The 20,875-nt window shown below is 42.6% G+C and overlaps 1 protein-coding gene across 1 annotated transcript in view; it reads right to left on the bottom strand.

The window, feature by feature from the left end:
* Positions 1–2,614: 2,614 nt before the first annotated feature.
* Positions 2,615–20,875, bottom strand: part of LOC115162577 (parkin coregulated gene protein homolog) — a 271,046-nt gene continuing 252,785 nt past the window's right edge. The window contains exon 5 of the mRNA XM_029714023.1: positions 2,615–3,092. Within this exon, the coding sequence (XP_029569883.1) occupies positions 2,932–3,092 (161 nt within the window). The 3' untranslated portion in view covers positions 2,615–2,931. The remainder of the gene's footprint in view (positions 3,093–20,875) is intronic.

The following is a 20,875-nucleotide window of genomic DNA, read 5'->3' as shown; positions in this document are numbered from 1 at the left end:
TGTGGAGGGAGCTGAAGGTTCGAGTTGCCAAATGTCAGCCTCGAAACCTTAATGACTTGGAGTAGATCTGCAAAGAGGAGTGGGACAAAATCCCTCCTGAGATGTGTGCTAACCTGGTGGCCAACTACAAGAAACGTCTGACCTCTGTGATTGCCAACAAGGGTTTTGCCACCAAGTACTAAGTCATGTTTTGCAGAGGGGTCAAATACTTATTTCCCTCATTAAAATGCAAATCAATTTATAACATTTTTGACATGCGTTTTTTTGGATTTCTTTCTTGTTATTCTGTCTCTCACTGTTCAAATAAAGCTACCATTAAAATTATAGACTGATCATTTCTTTGTGAGTGGGCAAACGTACAAAATCAGCAGGGGATCAAATACTTTTTTCCCCTCACAGGAAAACCTGAACACCCAAATACAGAGATATTGCAAAATGTTTGAATAAAGTGTTGATCAATATTAAACTCCAAAACACCCAACAGGCCGACATTTCACAATAGGCAGTGAATGAATCAAACGAACCCTCTAAAATCATCTGGAATAAAAAACATTCAAATCCTTTTTTCTAGCAGTTGTAGAGGACAAAGTCTTGCAGCTTTAAACGATTTTCTCAGTTTTGGGAACAAAGCGCTTCTAGGTTTTTGGATTGGCACATAGGGTGACAAAGTGAAAAATAGCTCATTATACTTCAAGAGGGAAGTTAGACTATGATCAGCAGCAGTGGTTGCTCTTTTAAGGTGACCCATTTCATTTCGAGAACACAAAAACAAAAATTCAACTCATTTCATTTCACGCTGGGCCTTCCACGCCAGTGATCCGGTCTGAGGCAAATCAGACGCAGTCTAGTGCAAAGCTTCAGATGAGGCCAAATAATGCCTTATTTGCTTTGCTCTCTTTTCATGCTCGTTTCAGTTTGCACTCCCCTTGCATGAACAGCTCTTGCTCTGTTGCTTGGCTCTAACATTTGGATGTAGAAGGCCAATACACTGCCTAGATTTGATGCTAGTAGGGTTTATATGGGTGTTACTACTCTGATCTATTGGATGCCAGTGTGTGTGTGTGTGTGTGTGTGTGTGTGTGTGTACATGTGTGTGTGTGTGTGTGCGTGTCTGCATTACTGATCAGCCCTGCTAGAGGCCAATGTCAATTTCCGCTTCTGCACTCTCACCTACCTAAATGAGCTTTGGTCCAGATTGATCGACACACAATACAGACTCTATTTGACACAGATTAGTTCTTTTGATGTGACCTAATCGAGCTCAAAACAGACCCTTTGTGTGGAGAAGAGAAGTGGAGTCGGACTCAAATTGTGAAGTTGTAGCACTGAGCTGCGAGGTACACAGTGAACTGATCCAGTCATGGAGTAGTGGAGAAAACCTACTGTTATGGGAAGGGATATTTTTAAACCATGAATGATAGACTTACTGTATTAAGCATCAACAACATATACACCTTTGGCAGAGACATACAAAGCACCCAAACGTATGAGCAATAAGACGTTATGAAGTTGTCTCGTGCCAAACTTATTTTCTCCGTGCAGCTGTAAAGATGCTTTGTGGTAGACGTTCGTTACAATGAGAGCTGGGGCGAGTGCCTTTGTGAGCGTCTTTCTCCGGCGAGTCGGCGTGGTGTGATGTGAGCAGCAGTCGGACTAATTCTGCCATTGTTGTCGGGGAGAGGCTCTTATTGAGTGAGAATCTAATTAAGTACTGTACTCTAGGCTACGACAAGGCAAGCCTTTAGAGAGAGGACTGACGAGACACAATGGTGGTGCGACTGGGTTGGCGCGAGAGGCAATGCTGTAGAATAAACGGGCTTGTGTTGCTTCCCTACCAGGTCACAGTGGAGTGTGTTGGAGGTAAACAACATGCACACGTACGTGCCCATGTACGCACAGGTATGAATACACACATGCATAAGTACGTATTCACACAGTCTCACACTCACACAAACGCACATGCTGTGTGTGTCTGGTATACGGTTCAAAGGCAAAAAAAGCAGGTTACTGTGTTCTGGGACAACGAGTGAGCAGCACCTAGGAATGCTGCTAGCCCTCATTCCACCAGGCACGTCCCAACATGTTTGGGCACGCTCCAACGGAAGGAGGGCGGAGATTTTCCAGCAGCAGCAGTAGTAGGGGTCCGACTTGCCTTCCATTCTACACAATAACACTATTATTACAAGTATTACTATTATTATTATTATTACATTCATAACCCGTTGCTATGATATATGGCAGGGGTATTCAAATCTTACCGTACAACGTCCGGACTACCACTGGTTTTCTGTTCTACCTGATAATTAATTGCACCCACCTGGGGGACAAAAAGCAGTGGAACTGGTTTCGAGGTTCAGATTGGAATTGCAGGGATATACTGTAAGATTTTTTTGTAATAATTGGGTCCAGCTGCATATTGACTATTTCAGCAGTTGTCATGTAAAGGTCTTTTTGAGTTGTGCCAAAAGGGTCAAATGTACATGTGCATAGAGTTACTCTCATTCACAGGAGCATAACAAAAAGTAGTAGCTAGAACTAGTAGGAAAGAGCAAGTCGTTTAGTATCTAGTCTACACCAAAGAGAAACCCATTAAAATACAGCAACACATAGGAAGATGGATCTGACAATATTGCTTTTAATGAGAATTCATTCGAGTGAGTGTTATTTTGTTCTGTTTTTGTATTTGAACCCCGTTCACAAGTGAAGTGACAAAGAACTGACAAAGAAGTGTATGACAGTTGTAGAAATATACAGTGCACATTCCCAAATTACACAGACAGGGTGAAAAATAATAATGACTTGCGGTTAGTAATTTAATGGGTCACAAAGGTAGTGTAGAGAGAGGTTGGCTCAAGTTAGGTTGAGTTGGGGAGGGGAAGAAAGGGTTGGGGGTGAGATAGTGATGTGGGTCTTTGCGCGGTGTCCATCCAGCTAGTTGAGCATGCAGGACTCGTAGGTGGGCACCATGTATTTGATGTTGATGAAGGCGTCCTCACCCCCGTAGCGCTCAAACACCTCCAGGGTCTCCTGGATCAGGTCGCCGATGTTCTCCCTCTTCTGCTGGCTGTAGTCGATGCCGTCTCCCGAGTTGACTGTGGAGATAGAGAGAGAGAGGCGAGGTGTTAGGTCATTGTCTGAGATCTATGCATGTACACACACAACACACACACACACACACACACACACACACACACACACACACACACACACACACACACACACACACACACACACACACACACACACACACACACACAGATACAGTAGGTGTTATGGGCTGAGAGGGGAGAAACAGTGAGCATTGTTGTCACGGCAGCAGGACTGCCTCTAAGAGAGTGATACAGAAATACATTTCACCAGGCCACGCTAAATCTGATGCCGCAGCTAATGAGATGTTTCAAACACAATGCTGCCCACTGAATTCAATTTGCATTTCTTTAGCTCTCTTTCTACCTGTCTCTCTCTCTCTCTCTCACACACACACACACACACACACACACACACACACACACACACACACACACACACACACACACACACACACACACACACTCTCTCTCTTCTCGCTCTCCTGCGCTGGCTCTCTAGCACAAATGTAACACCATGACCGAAAGCATGATGAACCTGTAGCGTACATCAATGTAAATCACATCCTTTGTTAAAGGTTATTCATCTATCGTGGTGTTGTTCCAAACTGGGCATGCTCAGTGACCTGAGGCATAGTGGTGTTCCCAAGGCAGCCGAGCGTGTGTGTGTGTGTGTGTGTGTGTGTGTGTGTGTGTGTGTGTGTGTATGAGTGAATATAAGGTGAGCCCGCATTACCTGTATGTCTGTTTATCTCTCTGTCAGATTCAACTGGGAGTCAGCAGAGGAGCGACAGCACTACCACAATCTCTCACCCTCCTAGTATTTATGTAAGGCCCATTGTGGTCCAGTGACAAGGAGGCCATAGAGCACAGCCATAAAACTGTCCCTGTGGAAGATGTGTGTGTGTGTGTGTGTGTTGTGTGGTCGGGGTAGACAGGGGATAGAGAATATGAAACACACACAGCCCACTGCCACAAAAAAACAGGGACTAGCTACAGTACAGTACACTGGAGCCTGACTGCTATTACTGCAAATGGTAGAGCTACACACACACACACACACACACACACACACACACACATACACACACACACACACACACACACACACACACACACACACACACACCTTGCTGTCTACTAGAAAAGAGCGCAGGCCACAGCGCTGAGGAAACTTGTTATCAAAAAACCTTCCTGAAGTGTCCTTCCACCCCCTCCCTCCCCTCCCCCCAAAACAGTCTCTGATTGATACTGTAACTTTATCAGGCCACTGCAAACTGCCAATCTCCTGCTGCCACACTTGAGACACTGAGCAGGGCTTTTCTAAGGGAGTTCAATCAGGAAGGAATGAAACCCACACAGACAGATACAATCAGCCTCTGGTAGTTGGTTGTAGGCAAATTATGTGGCACAAGGATTTACGAATGTTTTACCTGCCAAAAAGACATTTGGAGAGTTGTTCTTTAACACGCAAGTATGCACTCACACACGCAAACACACACACACAGTCTCACACACACACACACACAGTCTCTCACACACACACAGTCTCTCACACACACACAGTCTCTCAACACACACACACACACACACACACACACAGACACACAGACACACACACACACACACACACACACACACACACACACACACACACACACACACACACACACACACACACACACACACACACACACACACACACACACAGCTTTACAATGCTAACATTATAGGAAACCTTACATGGCACAAATACTATCAGCAACTTCATACCTTGGATTTGGGGCTTGGGCTATTTTAGCAAAGCCAGAGAATTTCCTTAATATTCTCAACACACATATAGGGTATCAGGAAGACCTGAACACCCAAATACAGAGATATTGCAAAACGTTTGAATAAAGTGTTGATCAATATTAAACTCCAAAACACCCAACAGGCCAACATTTCACAATAGGCAGTGAGTGAATCAAACGAACCCTCTAAAATCATCTGGAATAAAAACCATTCAAATCCTTTTTTCTATCAGTTATAGAGGACAAAGTCTTGCAGCTTTAAACAATTTTCTCAGTTTTGGGAACAAAGCGCTTCTAGGTTTTTGGATTGGCACACAGGGTGACAAAGTGAAAAATAGCTCATTATACTCATTATACACACACTGTGCAGGTATCCCTCCCTTTGTCGTGGCAGAAGGGAGAGTTTCAGTATTTGCCGTAGCCAGGAGTGATTTGTGATTCAGAACGTATAGAGATATCATGGGAACACATTGACCTCACACTAGACACTGAAAGTGATAGGCACTCCACCTGAGAGTGAGAGAGAGAACGAGAACAAGAAAGAGAGAGAGAGGAAGCCTACCTGCCTGTTCTTCCCATTTCAAGTGGGACCCCTCGCGCCCCTCGCTCACAAGCCCAATTAGGACTGAAGAGAAGCTCTGAAAAGCCTTCTCTCACTCCCTCTCTCTCCGTTTTCTTTCTCCTCAATCTTTCTGTTCTCACCTCTCTGCTAGCTGCTCGTTAAAACCCAAATAGGGCTAGTCACATAAAAAGAAGCCTGTTAAGCAATAACTGTTTGGCAAACTTAGAACTCCGTAGCCTGCTAGGCTGATAGGACTCTGTGTTCCGTGTGTTTCTCTAAAGGTTTGGGCTCATTCCTCATCTCTCTTTCTCTCCTCTTTTTAGAAACTTTTAGTTTGATACATTTTTAATACATGTGCAGTAAGTAGGCTGCCTATAGTACAGGTTGTGGATAGTACCAAAGGGAGAATACAGTATAGTATAGCCTAAAACCTTTTTAAATAACCTTCAGAGGCTAGAATAGAGGTTTCCCAGTCTAGCTAGGAAAAATTGCTTCGCTGCTATTCTATCCAAGTCCACGCATTCAGCTTTGCAAAGAAGATGGAACAAAATTACTAAGGAGGAAACGTCTCCTGCCAAAGTCCGGAGACGCTTTTGCAACTGACTGGTGGCCAATAGTACTGGACGAGGTTATAGCCTACTAGAGGCAACAGATGTAAAGGCAGAATATGTGTCTGTGTGTGAGACTGTGCGAGACTGTGTGTGTGTGTGTCAGAGGCCTAACGGCCTAGCCGGTCTCTCGCACTTTATAAAGTAATTCTAAGGGCTCAAGCTGGGCTGGAGGACCATAAAAGCTTAATAGGATGCAAAACTGGATTTGAGGAAAATGGGAGCAAAGCACTGTAGTAAAATCTGTCCCCAAAGCCCATGAGACCGGTAAAGGAAGTGTATGGATGAACATCCGATAGAATGTGTGTGTCACAGGCGTCGTAGTGAACAGACCAGGGCGCAGCGGGTATAGTGCTCATCTTATTTTATTAACGTAATAAAGTGAACACTTAAACAAAAATAACAAAACGACAATCGACAGTTCCGTAAGGTACACGGACTATACGAAAAAACAACCACCCACAACCCACAGGAAAAAAAACAGGCTGCCTAAGTATGGCTTCCAATCAGAGACAACGAAAGACACCTGCCTCTGATTGGAAACCATACTCGGCCACACATAGAAAATTAACATAGAAAATGAAAACTAGAACAAATCCCCATGAAACAAACTAACCCCAAAACACACAAAAACAACACCCCCTGCCACGCCCTGACCATACTACAATGACAAATGATCCCTTTTACTGGTCAGGACGTAACAGTGTGTGTGTGTGTGTGTGTGTGTGTGTATGTGCGTGTGCGTGCATCCGTGCATGCATGCAGGGTTGGAGAGTAACGGATTACATGTAAGGGATCACAACAACAAAAAACAGTAACTGTAGTCCGTTACGTTACCAGCAAAAATATTGTAATCAGATTACAGATACTTTTGAAAAACTAGATGATTACTTTGAGGATTACTTTTAAAACAATCTTTGACACTTCTCTGTTTTCTCAATGACATTAAAATCAGCACTGAAAAAAGGCACAAGTTTAAGTTTGTTCCATCTGAGGGAGTTTGACCACAAGTCAGAGACCACTATGATGACACACCAAATGTGTTTGATGGATCGCGGGAAAAGAGCAGGAATAGGCTTTTTTGTAGGCTACAGTCCAAGCTATGTCTTCCAATGGTGTGATTGCTGTCGGCATCCAAAGATTATCCAACTTGAATAAATGCTTGGAGGTAAGGATGACAGCAGTGGTGTAGTCTACGGCGATACGGATATCACTTATTATTGGTATCTACATAGTGCATTGATGTGAATCACACTACTGCTCTCATTGAGCTATTTGCACCTTACGGATTGTGGTTGTTGTGGATGGCTGTTCACAAATCTAAATGTGTATTTGAACCCAATAATGGTTGAATTCAAGGAATTTAAACTGCCTATCAATCATTGTCTTTGAAACCAGTGGACAGCCAGTGAAAAATGCACTCTTGCAACAGCTGCAAAGTGCGGATCCCAGCCTATGGAATAAAAGTGGGCCTTCTATTGCTAAATCTAATTCATGCTGGTAAAAAATACAAATCGATAGACCAAATGGACACATGCTCAAATGAGCACACTTTTGATAGACTTAAAGAGAAAATCTGTAGTTGCTACATCCATTTTTGGACTTATAACTTATATAGTACCAGTCAAAAGTTTGGACACACCTACTCATTCAACTGTTTTTCTAAAACAATATATATTTTCTACATTGCAGAATAATTGTGAAGACATCAAAACTATGCAATAAAACATTTGGAATCATGTAGTAACCAAAAAAGTGTTCAACAAATCAAAATACATTTTATATTTCAGATTCTTCAAAGTAGCCACCCTTTGCCTTGATGACTGCTTTGCACACTCTTGGCATTCACTCAACCAGCTTCATGAGGTAGTCACCTGGAATGCATTTCAATTAACAGGATTTCCTTGTTAAAGTTAATATGTGGAATTGTTTTCCTTCATATTGCGTTTGTGCCAATCAGTTGTGTTGTGACAAGGTAGGGTTGGTACACAGAAGATGGTAAAAGACCAAGTCCATATTATGGCAAGAACAGCTCAAATAAGCAAAGAGAAGTGACAGTCCATCATTACTTTAAGACATGAAGGTCAGTCAATCTGGAAAATGTCAAGAACTTTGAAAGCTTCTTCAAGTGCAGTTGCAAAAACCATCAAGCTCTATGATGAAACTGGCTCTCATGAGGACCGCCACAGGAAAGGAAGACCCAGAGTAACCTCTGCTGCAGAGGATAAGTTCATTAGAGTTACCAGCCTCCGAAATCGGCAATTAACTGCACAACAGATGGCAGCCCAAATAAATCCTTCACAGAGTTCAAGTAACAGACATATCTCAAAATCAACTGTTCAGAGGAGACTGCGTGAATAAGCATTCATGGTCGAATTGCTGCAAAGAAACCACTACTAAAGGACACCAATAATAAGAAGAGACTTGCTTGGAGCAATTAGACCAGTGGAAATCTATATTTTGGTCTGATGAGTCCAAATTTTAAATGTTTGGTTTCAACCGCTGTGTCTTTGTGAGACGCAGAGTAGGGGAACGGATGATCTCCACATGTGTGGTTCCGCGAAGCATGGAGGAGGAGGTGTGATGGTGTGGGGGTGCTTTTCTGGTGACACTGTCAGTGATTTATTTAGAATTCAAGGCACACTTACACAACATGGATACCACTGCATTCTGCAGCGAACCACCATCCCATCTGGTTTGCACTTAGTGGGACTATCATTTGTTTTTCAAAAGGACAATAACCCAAAACACACCTCCAGGCTGTGTATGGGCTATTTGACCAAGAAGGAAAGTGATGGAGTGCTGCATCAGATGACCTGGCTTCCATAATCACCCTACCTAATTGAGATGGTTTGGGATGAGTTGGACCACAAAGTGAAGGAAAAGCAGCCAACAAGTGCTCAGCATATGTGGGAACTCCTTCAAGACTGTTGGGAAAGCATTCCAGGTGAAGTTGGTTAAGAGAATGCCAAGAGTGTGCAAAGCTGTCATCAAGGCAAAGGGTGGCTACTTTTAAGAATCTTAAATATAAAATAACACTTTTTTGCTTACTACATGATTCCATATGTGTTATTTCATAGTTTTGATGTCTTCACTATTATTCTACAATGTAGAAAATAGCAAAAAAAAATTTAAAACCTTGAATGAGTAGGTGTGTCCAAACTTTTGACTGGTAACGTATATACACTACCGTTCAAAAGTTTGGGGTCACTTAGAAATGTCCTTGTTTTGAAAGAAAAGCCCATTTTTTGTTCATTAAAATAACATCAATTTGATCAGAAATACAGTGTAGACATTGGTAATGTTGCAAATGACTATTGTAGCTGGAAACAGCAGATTGTTTAATGGAATCTCTACATAGGCATACAGAGACCCATTATCAGCAAACATCAATCCTGTGTTCCAATGGCATGTTGTGTTACCTAATTGTAACGGTCTTCGTCGTCCTTGGATGAAGGGGAAGAGAAATCAGACCAAAATGCAGCGTGGTGAGTGTTCGTCATTTTAATGTAAAACTGAACACTAATGTGACAAGCAAAACAAAAGAACAACCGAATAGTTCCGTCAGGTGCAAAACACTAAACAGAAAATATCTACCCACAAAACCCAAAGGAAAAACAGGCTGCCTAAGTATGACTCCCAATCAGCAACAACGATATACAGCTGTTCCTGATTGAGAGCCATACCGGGCCGAAACAAAGAAATCCCAAACATAGAAACACGGACATAGAATGCCCACCCAAATCACACCCTGACCAAACCTAAATAGAGACATAAAAAGGCTCTCTCAGGTCAGGGCGTGACACTAATCCAAGTTTAGCATTTTAAAAGGCTAATTGATCATTAGAAAACCCTTTTGCAATTATGTTAGAACAGCTGAAAATTGTTGTTCTGATTAAAGAAGCAATAAAACTGGCCTTCTTTAGACTAGTTGAGTATCTGGAGCATCACCATTTGTGGGTTCGATTACAGGCTCAAAATGGCCAGAAACAAATAACTTTCTTCTGAAACACATCAGTCTATTCTTGTTCTGAGAAATGAAGGCTATTCCATGCGAGAAATTGCCAAGAAACGGAAGATCTCGTACAACGCTGTGTACTACTCCCTTCACTGAACAGCGCAAACTGGCTCTAACCAGAATAGAAAGAGGAGTGGGAGGCCCCGGTGCACAACTGAGCAAGAGGACAAGTACATTAGAGTGTCTAGTTTGAGAAACAGAAGTCCTCAACTGGCAGCTTCAATAAATAGTACCCGTAAAACACCAGTCTCACCATCAACAGTGAAGAGGCAACTCCGGGATGCTGGCCTTCTAGGCAGAGTTGGAAAGAAAAAGCCATATCTCAGACTGGCTAATAAAAATGAAAGATTAAGATGGGCAAAAGAACACAGACACTGGACAGAGGAACTCTGCCTAGAAGGCCAGCATCCCGGAGTTGCCTCTTCACTGTTGACGTTGAGACTGGTGTTTTGCAAGGACATTTCTAAGTGACCCCAAACTTTTGAACGGTAGTATGTATATCCATTGATTCTTGAAGAATATAACTTATAAATGCCTCATGAGCTTAGTTCAACTGTCACACTCCATGAGAAACCAAAATATAAGCATTGTAAATGTAAACAAACACTGTATATTTATATATTTTATTTTACCTTTATTTAACTAGGCAAGTCAGTTAAGAACAAATTCTTATTTACAATGACGGCCTACCAAAAGGCATAAGGCCTCTGTCGGGGACGGGGGCCTGGGATTTAAAAAAAAGACTATATAAATATAGGACAAAACACACATCACAACACACATCACAGCAGCTGGGGTGAAAGAGGAGTGATTATGATAGAGGAAACCAAGTATAGATTTAACTTTAGCCTGCAGCTTTGATATGTGCTAAGAGAAGGACAGCGCACCATCTAGCCATACTCCCAAGTACTTGTATGAGGTGACTACCTCAAGCTCTAAACCCTCAGAGGTAGTAATAACACCTGTGGGAAGAGGGCATTCTTCTTACCAAATCACATGACCTTTGTTTTGGAGGTGTTCAGAACAAGGTTAAGGGTAGCGAAAGCTTGTTGGACACTAAGAAAGCTTTGTTGTGGAGCATTTAGCACAACATCCGGGGAGGGTCCAGCTGAGTATAAGACTGTATCATCTGCATATAAATGGATGAGAGAGCTCCCTACTGCCTGAGCTATGTTGTTGATGTAAACTGAGAAGAGCGTGGGGCCTAGGATCGAGCCTTGGGGTACTCCCTTGGTGACAGGCAGTGGCTGAGACAGCATATTTTCTGACTTTATACACTGCACTCTTTGAGAGAGGTAGTTAGCAAACCAGGTCAAAGACCACTCAGAGACACCAATACTCCTTAGCCGGCCCACAAGAAGAGGAGCTGCTGCTTTGGCAGCAGCTAATGGGGATCCATAATAAATATAAATACAAATACAAATACAAGAATGGAATGGTCTACTGTATCAAAAGCTTTAGCCAAGTCAATAAAAATAGCAGCACAATATTGCTTAGAATCAAGGGCAATGGTGACATCACTGAGGACCTTTAAGGTTGCAGTGACACATCCATAACCTGAGAGTAAACCAGATTACATACCCGAGAGAATACTATAGACATCAAGAAAGCCAGTCAGTTGATTATTGACAACTTTTTTTTTTAACACTTTTGATAAACAGGGGAAAATAGAAATAGGCCTATAACAGTTAGGACCAGCTTGATCTCCCCCTTTAAATCTGACCCAGATGTTTTTTTGGGGTCAAGTTTAAGGAGATCTTTCAGCACCTCGGACTCTCGGTGACTGCCTGCAGGGAGAAACTTTGTAGCGGGGCAGGGGAAAAAGAGGGAGAAGCATCGGGATAGTCACATTAGAAGGGGTGGGAGATGTTGGACGGGCAAGGAGGAATGGCTAAGTCAAATTGGAATCCTGACTTAATGAAGTGGTGATTAAAGAGCTCAGCCATGTGCTTCTTGTCAGTAACAACCACATCATCAACATGAAGAGACATGGGCAGCTGTGAGGAGGAGGGTTTATTCTCCATGTCTTTAACCGTTTTCCAGAACTTCTCAGGGTTAGACCCACAGAGAGAGAACTGCTCCTTAAAGTAACTAACTTTGGCCTCCCGGATAGCCTGAGTGCACTTATTTCTCATTTGCCTGAACGATAACCAGTCAGCTTGAGTATGCGTGTGCTGAGCCTTTTGCCAAACGCAATTCTTGAGGTGGAGTAACTCTGCAAGATCACGGTCAAACCAGGGGCTGAACCTGTTTTTAATTCTAATTTTCTCTATGGGGGCGTTAACAATACCACTGAAAATATCAAAAAAGAAGGTCCAGGCGTCTTCGACAGAGGGGATCAAGCTGATTCTATACCATTTTACAGAGGCCAGTTCATGAAGGAAGCCTTGCACATTAAAGTTTTTTAGCAAGCATCTATGCCAAATCAGGACAGGTCGTTTCACTGATCAGCCATTACGAACACAGGCGGTAAAACAGTGATCACTAAGGTCATTACAGAAAACACGAGACTGATACCTATCAGGATTATTTGCGAGGATAACATCGAGGAGAGTAGCCTTTTCTGGGTGTTTGGAGTCATACCTTGTCGGACTGGTGATAATCTGAGAAAGATTTAGGGAGTCCCATTGCTTTAGGACTTGGTCAGGTGGTTTAAGCATGTCCCAGTTTAGGTCACCTAGCAGGACAAATTCAGACTTAGTGTAAGGGGCCAGGAGAGAGCTTAGGGCAGGTAGGGTACAGGCCGGTACTGATGGAGGACGATAGCACCTAGCAACAGTCAACAAAGAGCTATTTGAAAGTTTAATGCTTAAAACCAGCAAATCAAATGGTTTGGGGACAGACTTGGTGGAGACAACCGAGCACTGAAGATGAACATTGGTAAAGATTGCCACTCCCCCACCTTTGAAAGATCTGTCTTGTCGATAAGATACATATTATCAAGATATCAAAGTGTCACCAACAAAAAGGTAAACAATAGTGCTATAGCAAATGCAGCATATGTCATTCATTTTTCACATGTACAGTGGCTTGCGAAAGTATTCACCCCCATTGGAATTTTTCCTATTTTGTTGCCTTAGAACCTGAAATTAAAATAGATTTTTGGGGGTTTGTATCATTTGATTTACACAACATGCCTACCACTTTGAAGATGCAAAATATTTTATATTGTGAAACAACAAGAAATATGACAAAAACACTGAAAACTTGAGCGTGCATAACTATTCACCCCCCAAAGTCAATACTTCGTAGAGCCACCTTTTGCAGCAATTACAGCTGCAAGTCTCTTGGGGTATGTCTCTATACGCTTGGCCCATCTAGCCACTGGGATTTGTGCCCATTCTTCAAGGCAAATTTCTCCAGCTCCTTCAAGTTGGATGGGTTCCGCTGGTGTACAGCAATCTTTAAGTCATACCACAGATTCTCAAATGGATTGAGGTCTGGGCTTTGACTAGGCCATTCCAAGACATTTAAATGTTTCCACTTAAACCACCCGAGCATTGCTTTAGCAGTATGCTTAGGGTGATTGTCCTACTGGAAGGTGAACCTCCGTCCCAGTCTCAAATCACTGAAACAGGTTTCCCTCAAGAATTTCCCTGTATTCAGTGCCATCCATCATTCCTTCAATTCTGACCAGTTTCCCAGTCCCTGCCGATGAAAAACATCCCCACAGCATGATGTTGCCACCACCATGCTTCACTGTGGGGATGGTATTCTCGGGGTGATGCGGTGTTGGGTTTGCGCCAGAAATAGCGTTTTCCTTGATGGCCAAAAAGGTCAATTTTAGTGACCCGAGTACCTTCTTCCATATATTTGGGGAGTCTCCCACATGCTTTTTGGAGAACACCAAACATGTTTGCTTATTTCTTCTTTAAGCAATGGCTTTTTTCTGGGCACTCTTCCATAAAGCCCAGCTCTGTGGAGTGTACGACTTAAAGTGGTCCTATGGACAGATACTCAAATCTCTGCTGAGGAGCTTTGCAGCTGCTTCAGGGTTATCTTTGGTCTCTTTGTTGCCTCTCTGATTAATGCCCGCCTTGCCTGATCCGTGAGTTTTGGTGGGCGGCCCTCTCTTGGCAGGTTTGTTGTGGTGCCATATTCTTTCCATTTTTTAATAATGGATATAATGCTCTGTGGTTTGTTCAAAGTTGCGTATATTTTTTTATAACCCAACCCTGATCTGTACTTCTCCACAACTTTGTCCCGGACCTGTTTGGAGAGCTCCTTCGTCTTCAAAGTGCCGCTAGCTTCATAGTGCCGCTAGCAACAATTGTTTAAAGACATTTTATTTCACTTATAACTCACTGTAACTCAATTCCAGTGGGTCAGTAGTTTAAGTACACTAAGTTGATTGTGCCTTTAAACAGCTTGGAAAATTGCAGAAAAGTATGTCATGGCTTTGGAAGCTTCTGATCATCATTTGAGTCAATTGGAGGTGTACCTGTGTATTTATTTCAAGGCTTGCCTTCAAACGCGGTGGCTCTTTGCTTGACATCATGGGAAAATCAAAATAAATTAGCTAAGACCTCAGAAAAAGAATTGTAGACCTCCACAAGTCTGGTTCATCCTTGGGAGCAATTTCCAAACGCCTGAAGGTACCACGTACAAACAACAGTACGCAAGTATAAACACCAAGGGACCACGCAACCGCTCAGGAAGGAGACGCATTCTGTCTCCTAGAGATGAACATACTTTGGTGCGAAAAGTGCAAATCAATCCCAGAACAACAGCAATGGATCTTGTGAAGATGCTGGAGTAAACAGGTACAAAAGTATCTATATCCACAGTAAAACGAGTCCTATGTCAACATAACCTGAAAGGCCGCTCAGCAAGGAAGAAGCCACTGGTCCAAAACCGCCATAAAATGGCCAGACTACAAATTGCAACTGCAAATTATGTGGATATATTGAAGCAACATCTCAAGACATCAGTCAGGAAGTTAAAGCTTGGTCGCAAATGAGTCTTCCAAATGGACAATGACCCCAAGCATACTTCCAAAGTGTCAAAATTGCTTAAGGACAACAAAGTCAACGTACTGGAGTAGCCGTCACAAAGCCCTGACCTCAATCCTATAGAAAATGTGTGGGCAGAACTGAAAAAGCGTGTGCGCAAGGAGGCCTACAAACCTGACTCAGTTACATCAGCTCTGTCAGGAGGAATGGGCCAAAAATCACCCAACGTATTGTGGGAAGCTTGTGGAAGGCTACCCAAAACGTTTGGCCCAAGTTAAACAATTTAAAGGCAATGCTACCAAATACTAATTGAGTGTATGCAAACTTCTGACCCACTGGGAATGTGATGAAAGAAATAAAAGCTGAAATAAATCATTCTCTCTAATATTATTCTGACAATTCACATTCTTAAAATAAAGTGGTGATCCTAACTGACCTAAGACAGGGAATTTTTACTATGATTAAATGTCAGGAACTGTGAAAAACTGAGTTTAAATGTATTTGGCTAAGGTGTATGTAGACTTCCGTCTTCAACTGTATATACTGAGATCATCTGACAGAACATGTGACACTTAGATTGCACACAGGTGGAATATTATTTAACATAATTACGTGACTTCTGAAGGTAATTGGTTGCACCAGATCTTATTTAGGGGCTTCATAGCAAAGGGATGAATACAGTCATAGCCAAAGGTTTTGAGAATGACACAAATATAAATTTTCACAAAGTTTGCTGCTTCAGTGTCTTTAGATATTTTTGTCATATGTTACTATGGAATACTGAAGTATAATTACAAGCATTTCATTAGTGTCAAGGCTTTTATTGACAATTACATGAAGTTGATTCAAAGAGTCAATATTAGCAGTGTTCACCCTTCTTTTTCAAGACCTCTGCAATCCGCCCTGGCATGCTGTCAATTAACTTCTGGGCTACATCCTGACTGATGGCAGCCCATTGTTGCATAATCAATGCTTGGAGTTTGTCAGAATTTGTGGGTTTTTGTTTGTCCACCCGCCTCTTGAGGATTGACCACACGTTCTCAATGGGATTAAGGTCTGGGGAATTTCCTGACCATGGACCCAAAATATCAATGTTTTGTTCCCTGAGCCACTTAGTTATCACTTTTGCCTTATGGCAAGATGCTCCATCATGCTGGAAAAGGCAATGTTCATCACCAAACTGTTCCTGGATGGTTGGGAGAAGTTGCTCTCGGAGGATGTGTTGGTACCATTCTTTATTCATGGCTGTGTTCTTAGGCAAAATTGTGAGTGAGCCCACTCCCTTGGCTGAGAACCAACCCCACACATGAATGGTCTCAGGATGCTTTACTGTTGGCATGACACAGGACTGATGGTAGCGCTCACCTTGTCTTCTCCGGACAAGCTTTTTTCCGGATGCCCCAAACAATTGGAAAGGGGATTCATCAAAGGAAATGACTTTACCTCAGTCCTCAGCAGTCCAATCCCTGTACCTTTTGCAGAAAATCAGTCTGTCCCTGATGTTTTTCCTGGAAAGAAGTGGCTTCTTTGCTGCCCTTCTTGACACCAGGCCATCCTCCAAAAGTCTTCGCCTCACTGTGCGTGCAGATGCACTCACACCTGCCTGCTGCCATTCCTGAGCAAGCTCTGTACTGGTGGTGCCCCGATCCCGCAGCTGAATCAACTTTAGGAGACGGCGCTTTCTGGACTTTCTTGGGCGCCCTGAAGCCTTCTTCACAACAATTGAACCGCTCTCCTTGAAGTTCTTGATGATCCGATAAATGGTTGATTTAGGTGCAATCTTACTGGCAGCAATATCCTTGCCTGTGAAGCCCTTTTTGTGTAAAGCAATGATGACGGCACGTGTTTCCTTGCAGGTAATCATGATTGACAGAGGAAGAACAATGATTCAAAGCACCACCCTCCTTTTGAAGCTTCCAGTCTGTTATTCGAATTCAATCAGCATGACAGAGTGATCTCCAGTCTTGTCCTCGTCAACACTCACACCTGTGTTAATGAGAGAATCACTGACATGATGTCAGCTGGTCCTTTTGTGGCAGGGCTGAAATGCAGTGGAAATGTTTTTTGGGGATTCAGTTAATTTGCATGGCAAAGAGGGACTTTGCAATTAATTGCAATTCATCTGATCACTCTTCATAACATTCTGGAGTATATGCAAATTGCCATCATACAAACTGAGGCAGCAGACTTTTTTAATATTAATATTTGTGTCATTCTCAAAAGTTTTGGCCACGGCTGTACAGCACATATGCACGCACTACTTTTCCGTTTTTAATTTTTTGAAACAAGTTATTATTTTAATTTCACTTCACCAATTTGGACTATTTTGTGTATGTCCATTAGATGAAATCCAAATAAAAATCAATTTAAATTACAGGTTGTAATGAAACAAAATAGGAAAAACACCAAAGGGGGTGAATACTTTTGCAAGGCACCGTAAATAGCACTTTTCAGTAGTGCTCGGTGACTGCAATTCCATGAGCGCAGCATTTATTTTTAACTCAAATCAATGAGCCCAATCAGTCGTCCATGACAACAAAATCATAAACAACAGAGTAGGGCTGGCTAATAAGTCCTTAGTTTTGGGGTTATGCTCAGGTAAAACAATTTGGCTGATCTATACTTCCATATTTCCAAGTCCTATTCTTGAAGATCAAGGGGTATAACATTTATTGGAATGACTGGAATTCTGATAGACTTTGGTTTTAAATGTAAAGATATAATTTAATCGTATTATTATATGTAGTAGAAAGTGATGGGTTACAAGAAGCCTACATAACCAACCCATAAAGTAAAATTTTACATCAATATATGGCCAGCTATGTAAACTTTAACATTGATTTAGCCTTTAATTGATGTCGTTCAATTGGTAACATACATTTTGTCTTCTTCTAATGCCTCTTAAGGGTAAAGTAATCTAAAAGTAACTGAATGTAATCAGACTACATTACTGAGTTTGGATAATCCAAAAGTTACGTTACTGATTACAATTTTGGACAGGTAACTAGTAACTGTAACGGATTACATTTAGAAAGTAACCTACCAAACCCTGCATGCATGTGTGTGCATGTGCTAGCAAGAGCATTTCTGACACTGATCAGAGCCAGACCGCTCTGCAAATTACAAAGAGGGAAAGTCCAATGCCTTGGCCCATGTTAGCAACAATTTACATATTCTCCAACAACCATATGCACTCAGCAACACACTCCGAGAAATTGTTCTATATTCATGTTGTAGGCCTATATCTCTGACTCTTGAACTCATAATTGTATTTTCTTTAACGCCGCCCACCATACAGGCTCTCCCCACCTACCAGTTAACCCAATCTTTTATAGCAGCACAAAAACAGAAAAAGAAACACACAGGCATTTGAGCAATAAAATTACATAAAAAGCAACACTTATCCCTGTAAAAGAGAAAGGCCAAAGAGAACAACAATCAGTGTGATCTACTCAAGTGGGGCCTGTGCTGTGTGAATATAGTGTTCAGCACTAAAGCAGAGGAGGGTGAGGAGAGAGTGCTATGTTGTTGTGGCGTAGTTTGCGAGGTGGACTCTCTCTCTCTCACAGTCTCTCTCTCACACAGTCTCTTTCTCTCTCTCTCTCTCTCTCTTTCTCTCTCTCCGCAGCTGTGGCATGTGTGTGGAGGCTAGTAGGGGGCCGAAGGGCCAGGCCCAGAGAGGGACTCCCTATTAGTGGAGACATTTTCCAGCTGACATGGAGGAGGGGGTGGTGGCAGCCTGAGTGACACAATGGGGAGCGGGGGAGGCTGTCCCCTGGCACAGACACAAGGGATCCTGGGTAATAAGACAAGGCTACGGCGCAACAACTGAGGTTCATGTATATTTCAGCCATGGCCCACTTATATGTTACATCCCAAATGGCACCCTATTCCCTTTATGGTGCACTATATTTCACCAGGCCCCATAGGGCTCTGGTCGAAAGAAGTGCACAACAGTGCACTATAAATGGAATAGGGTACCATTTGGGACGCAGAACCAGTAACAAAGGTGTTTGGAGGCATGCAGCATCAAAGGAGGGCGAAGGAGGAATTTGAAATGATTCTCAATATTTAAAGAGGTAAAAAGAGTGTGTTTAGCAACGGGCAGGAGGGGTGGGGTGTTAAAGCTCCATGTGCAAATGTCCTTCAGGAAAACTTTTACTTTCTCCCCCTCTCTAGGCAGACAAAAAATCTTTAAAAACAATACCTATATATAAGAAAAGAAAGGAAGAAAAGAGAAGGGAAGCGGGAGTTGGCTTGGCAGTGCTTTGAGGGAGAAGGGCGGTCGATATGGAGTGCCATGGCAACTCCCACACAGCTTGCGTCCCGATTGGCACCCTTTTCCTTTTATAGTGCACTACTTATTACCAGGGCCCACAGACAGGGAATGGGGTGCCATTTGGTATGCATCCACAATCTGGGGGGGATTTCAAGGGGAGTGTCATTTGACAAATCAGCTCGATGGTAAAAAGAGGTGGAAAGAAAATGTGTCCTTCTGTTTCTGTCTTTCATATCAAATCCCTGGGATTGGGCTCACAGGAGTTTGGTGGCACCTTAATTGGGGAGGACGGGCTCGTGGTAATGACTGGAGCGTAATGTATCAAATACATCAAACACATGGTTTCCAGGTATTTGATGCCATTCCATTTGCACAGTTCCAGCCATTACTATGAGCCGTTCTCCCCTCAGCAGCCTCCTGTGATTGAGTGGTTCTTAGCAGACAGGGACTAGGTGAGGAGGTGAAGAGGTGGGAAGATGTGGTGGCTGTGAGGCTAGCTCTCTCCACCTCTCTCCCCTCTCTTCCCAGCCAGATCGCTCAAGATTGACTTCGAAATTGTCCTGGAAATTCTTTCAAAATCAGCCACTAGGGGCAATGGGGAAAGCTATTACCATCAGGTAGGCTTGGGTTTTGCTGTGGCATTATGGACGGGGGTGGCAGATAACTGTAATCTCATGACAAAATGTTTTATTTTAACCCTATCCGATACCTTAACCCTTAATCATTCAGAATGAATGCCTAAACTTAATGTTGTAACCATATCCAAAAACTTGAATCCTTCATTTAACCATTCGGAATGTAATCCCATGACTCTGGATCCGAAAGTCGCATGTTCAATCCCAGTAGTATTCACTCGATGATTTTTTAATATTTATTTTTACCAGAGGTTGGAACCTAAATTATTTTCCAATTGTTTCGTTCTGAACAGAACCACATTTCTTTTTTTTTTCTGGTCCACTTTTTCGAGCAGCAAAATACAATTCTGAACCAGTTCGAACAAAATAAAAAGTACTGGTTAATATAATCCTCCTTTCTGTTGCTTTTTTAACCTGTGAAATCAACACTTTTTCACATTTAGCTCATTAAATAACTTCACCAATCAGTGTGGATAGAGCAAGCAAGCTAGTTGTTTACATGCGTGATGGACAGACCATGGTAGCCTATGGTGCAAGATGCGACTGAAATATTGTTGTGAGCAGAGCAAGAGAGGGTTGAGGAGACTTGAAGCATTGGGCATCTTGTTATGACATGCATTATCTGAATTAGGTCCACAGAATTATACCTAGGAGAAGCGGCTGCTATGGAGGAACATTGAATGTCCTTTGAGCTAACTAGCAAAGAAGCTTGAGCTAGCTAGCTAACAAGCCTGTGTGTGCAGAGCGGCACCAGAATTAAAAACACACAAGTTAATCCATTCTTCTTGAGCAAATAAAAAAATCTCTCCCTATCTTCTGAATCACGCTTTTAACATTAGCACAGTAGCCTACGCTTCTGGAGGGGGAGGGGCAGGTAGCCTAAACACACACAGGCAAAGATTTTCAGCTTGCAGGCAGACACTGGAATACATTTCTGAGTGA

Source organism: Salmo trutta, chromosome 25, assembly GCF_901001165.1.
Source record: "Salmo trutta chromosome 25, fSalTru1.1, whole genome shotgun sequence".
Taxonomy (NCBI): Eukaryota; Metazoa; Chordata; class Actinopteri; order Salmoniformes; family Salmonidae; genus Salmo; species Salmo trutta.
The sequence above is the reverse complement of the archived record's forward strand: the minus strand, read 5'-3'. Positions and strand labels throughout refer to the sequence as shown.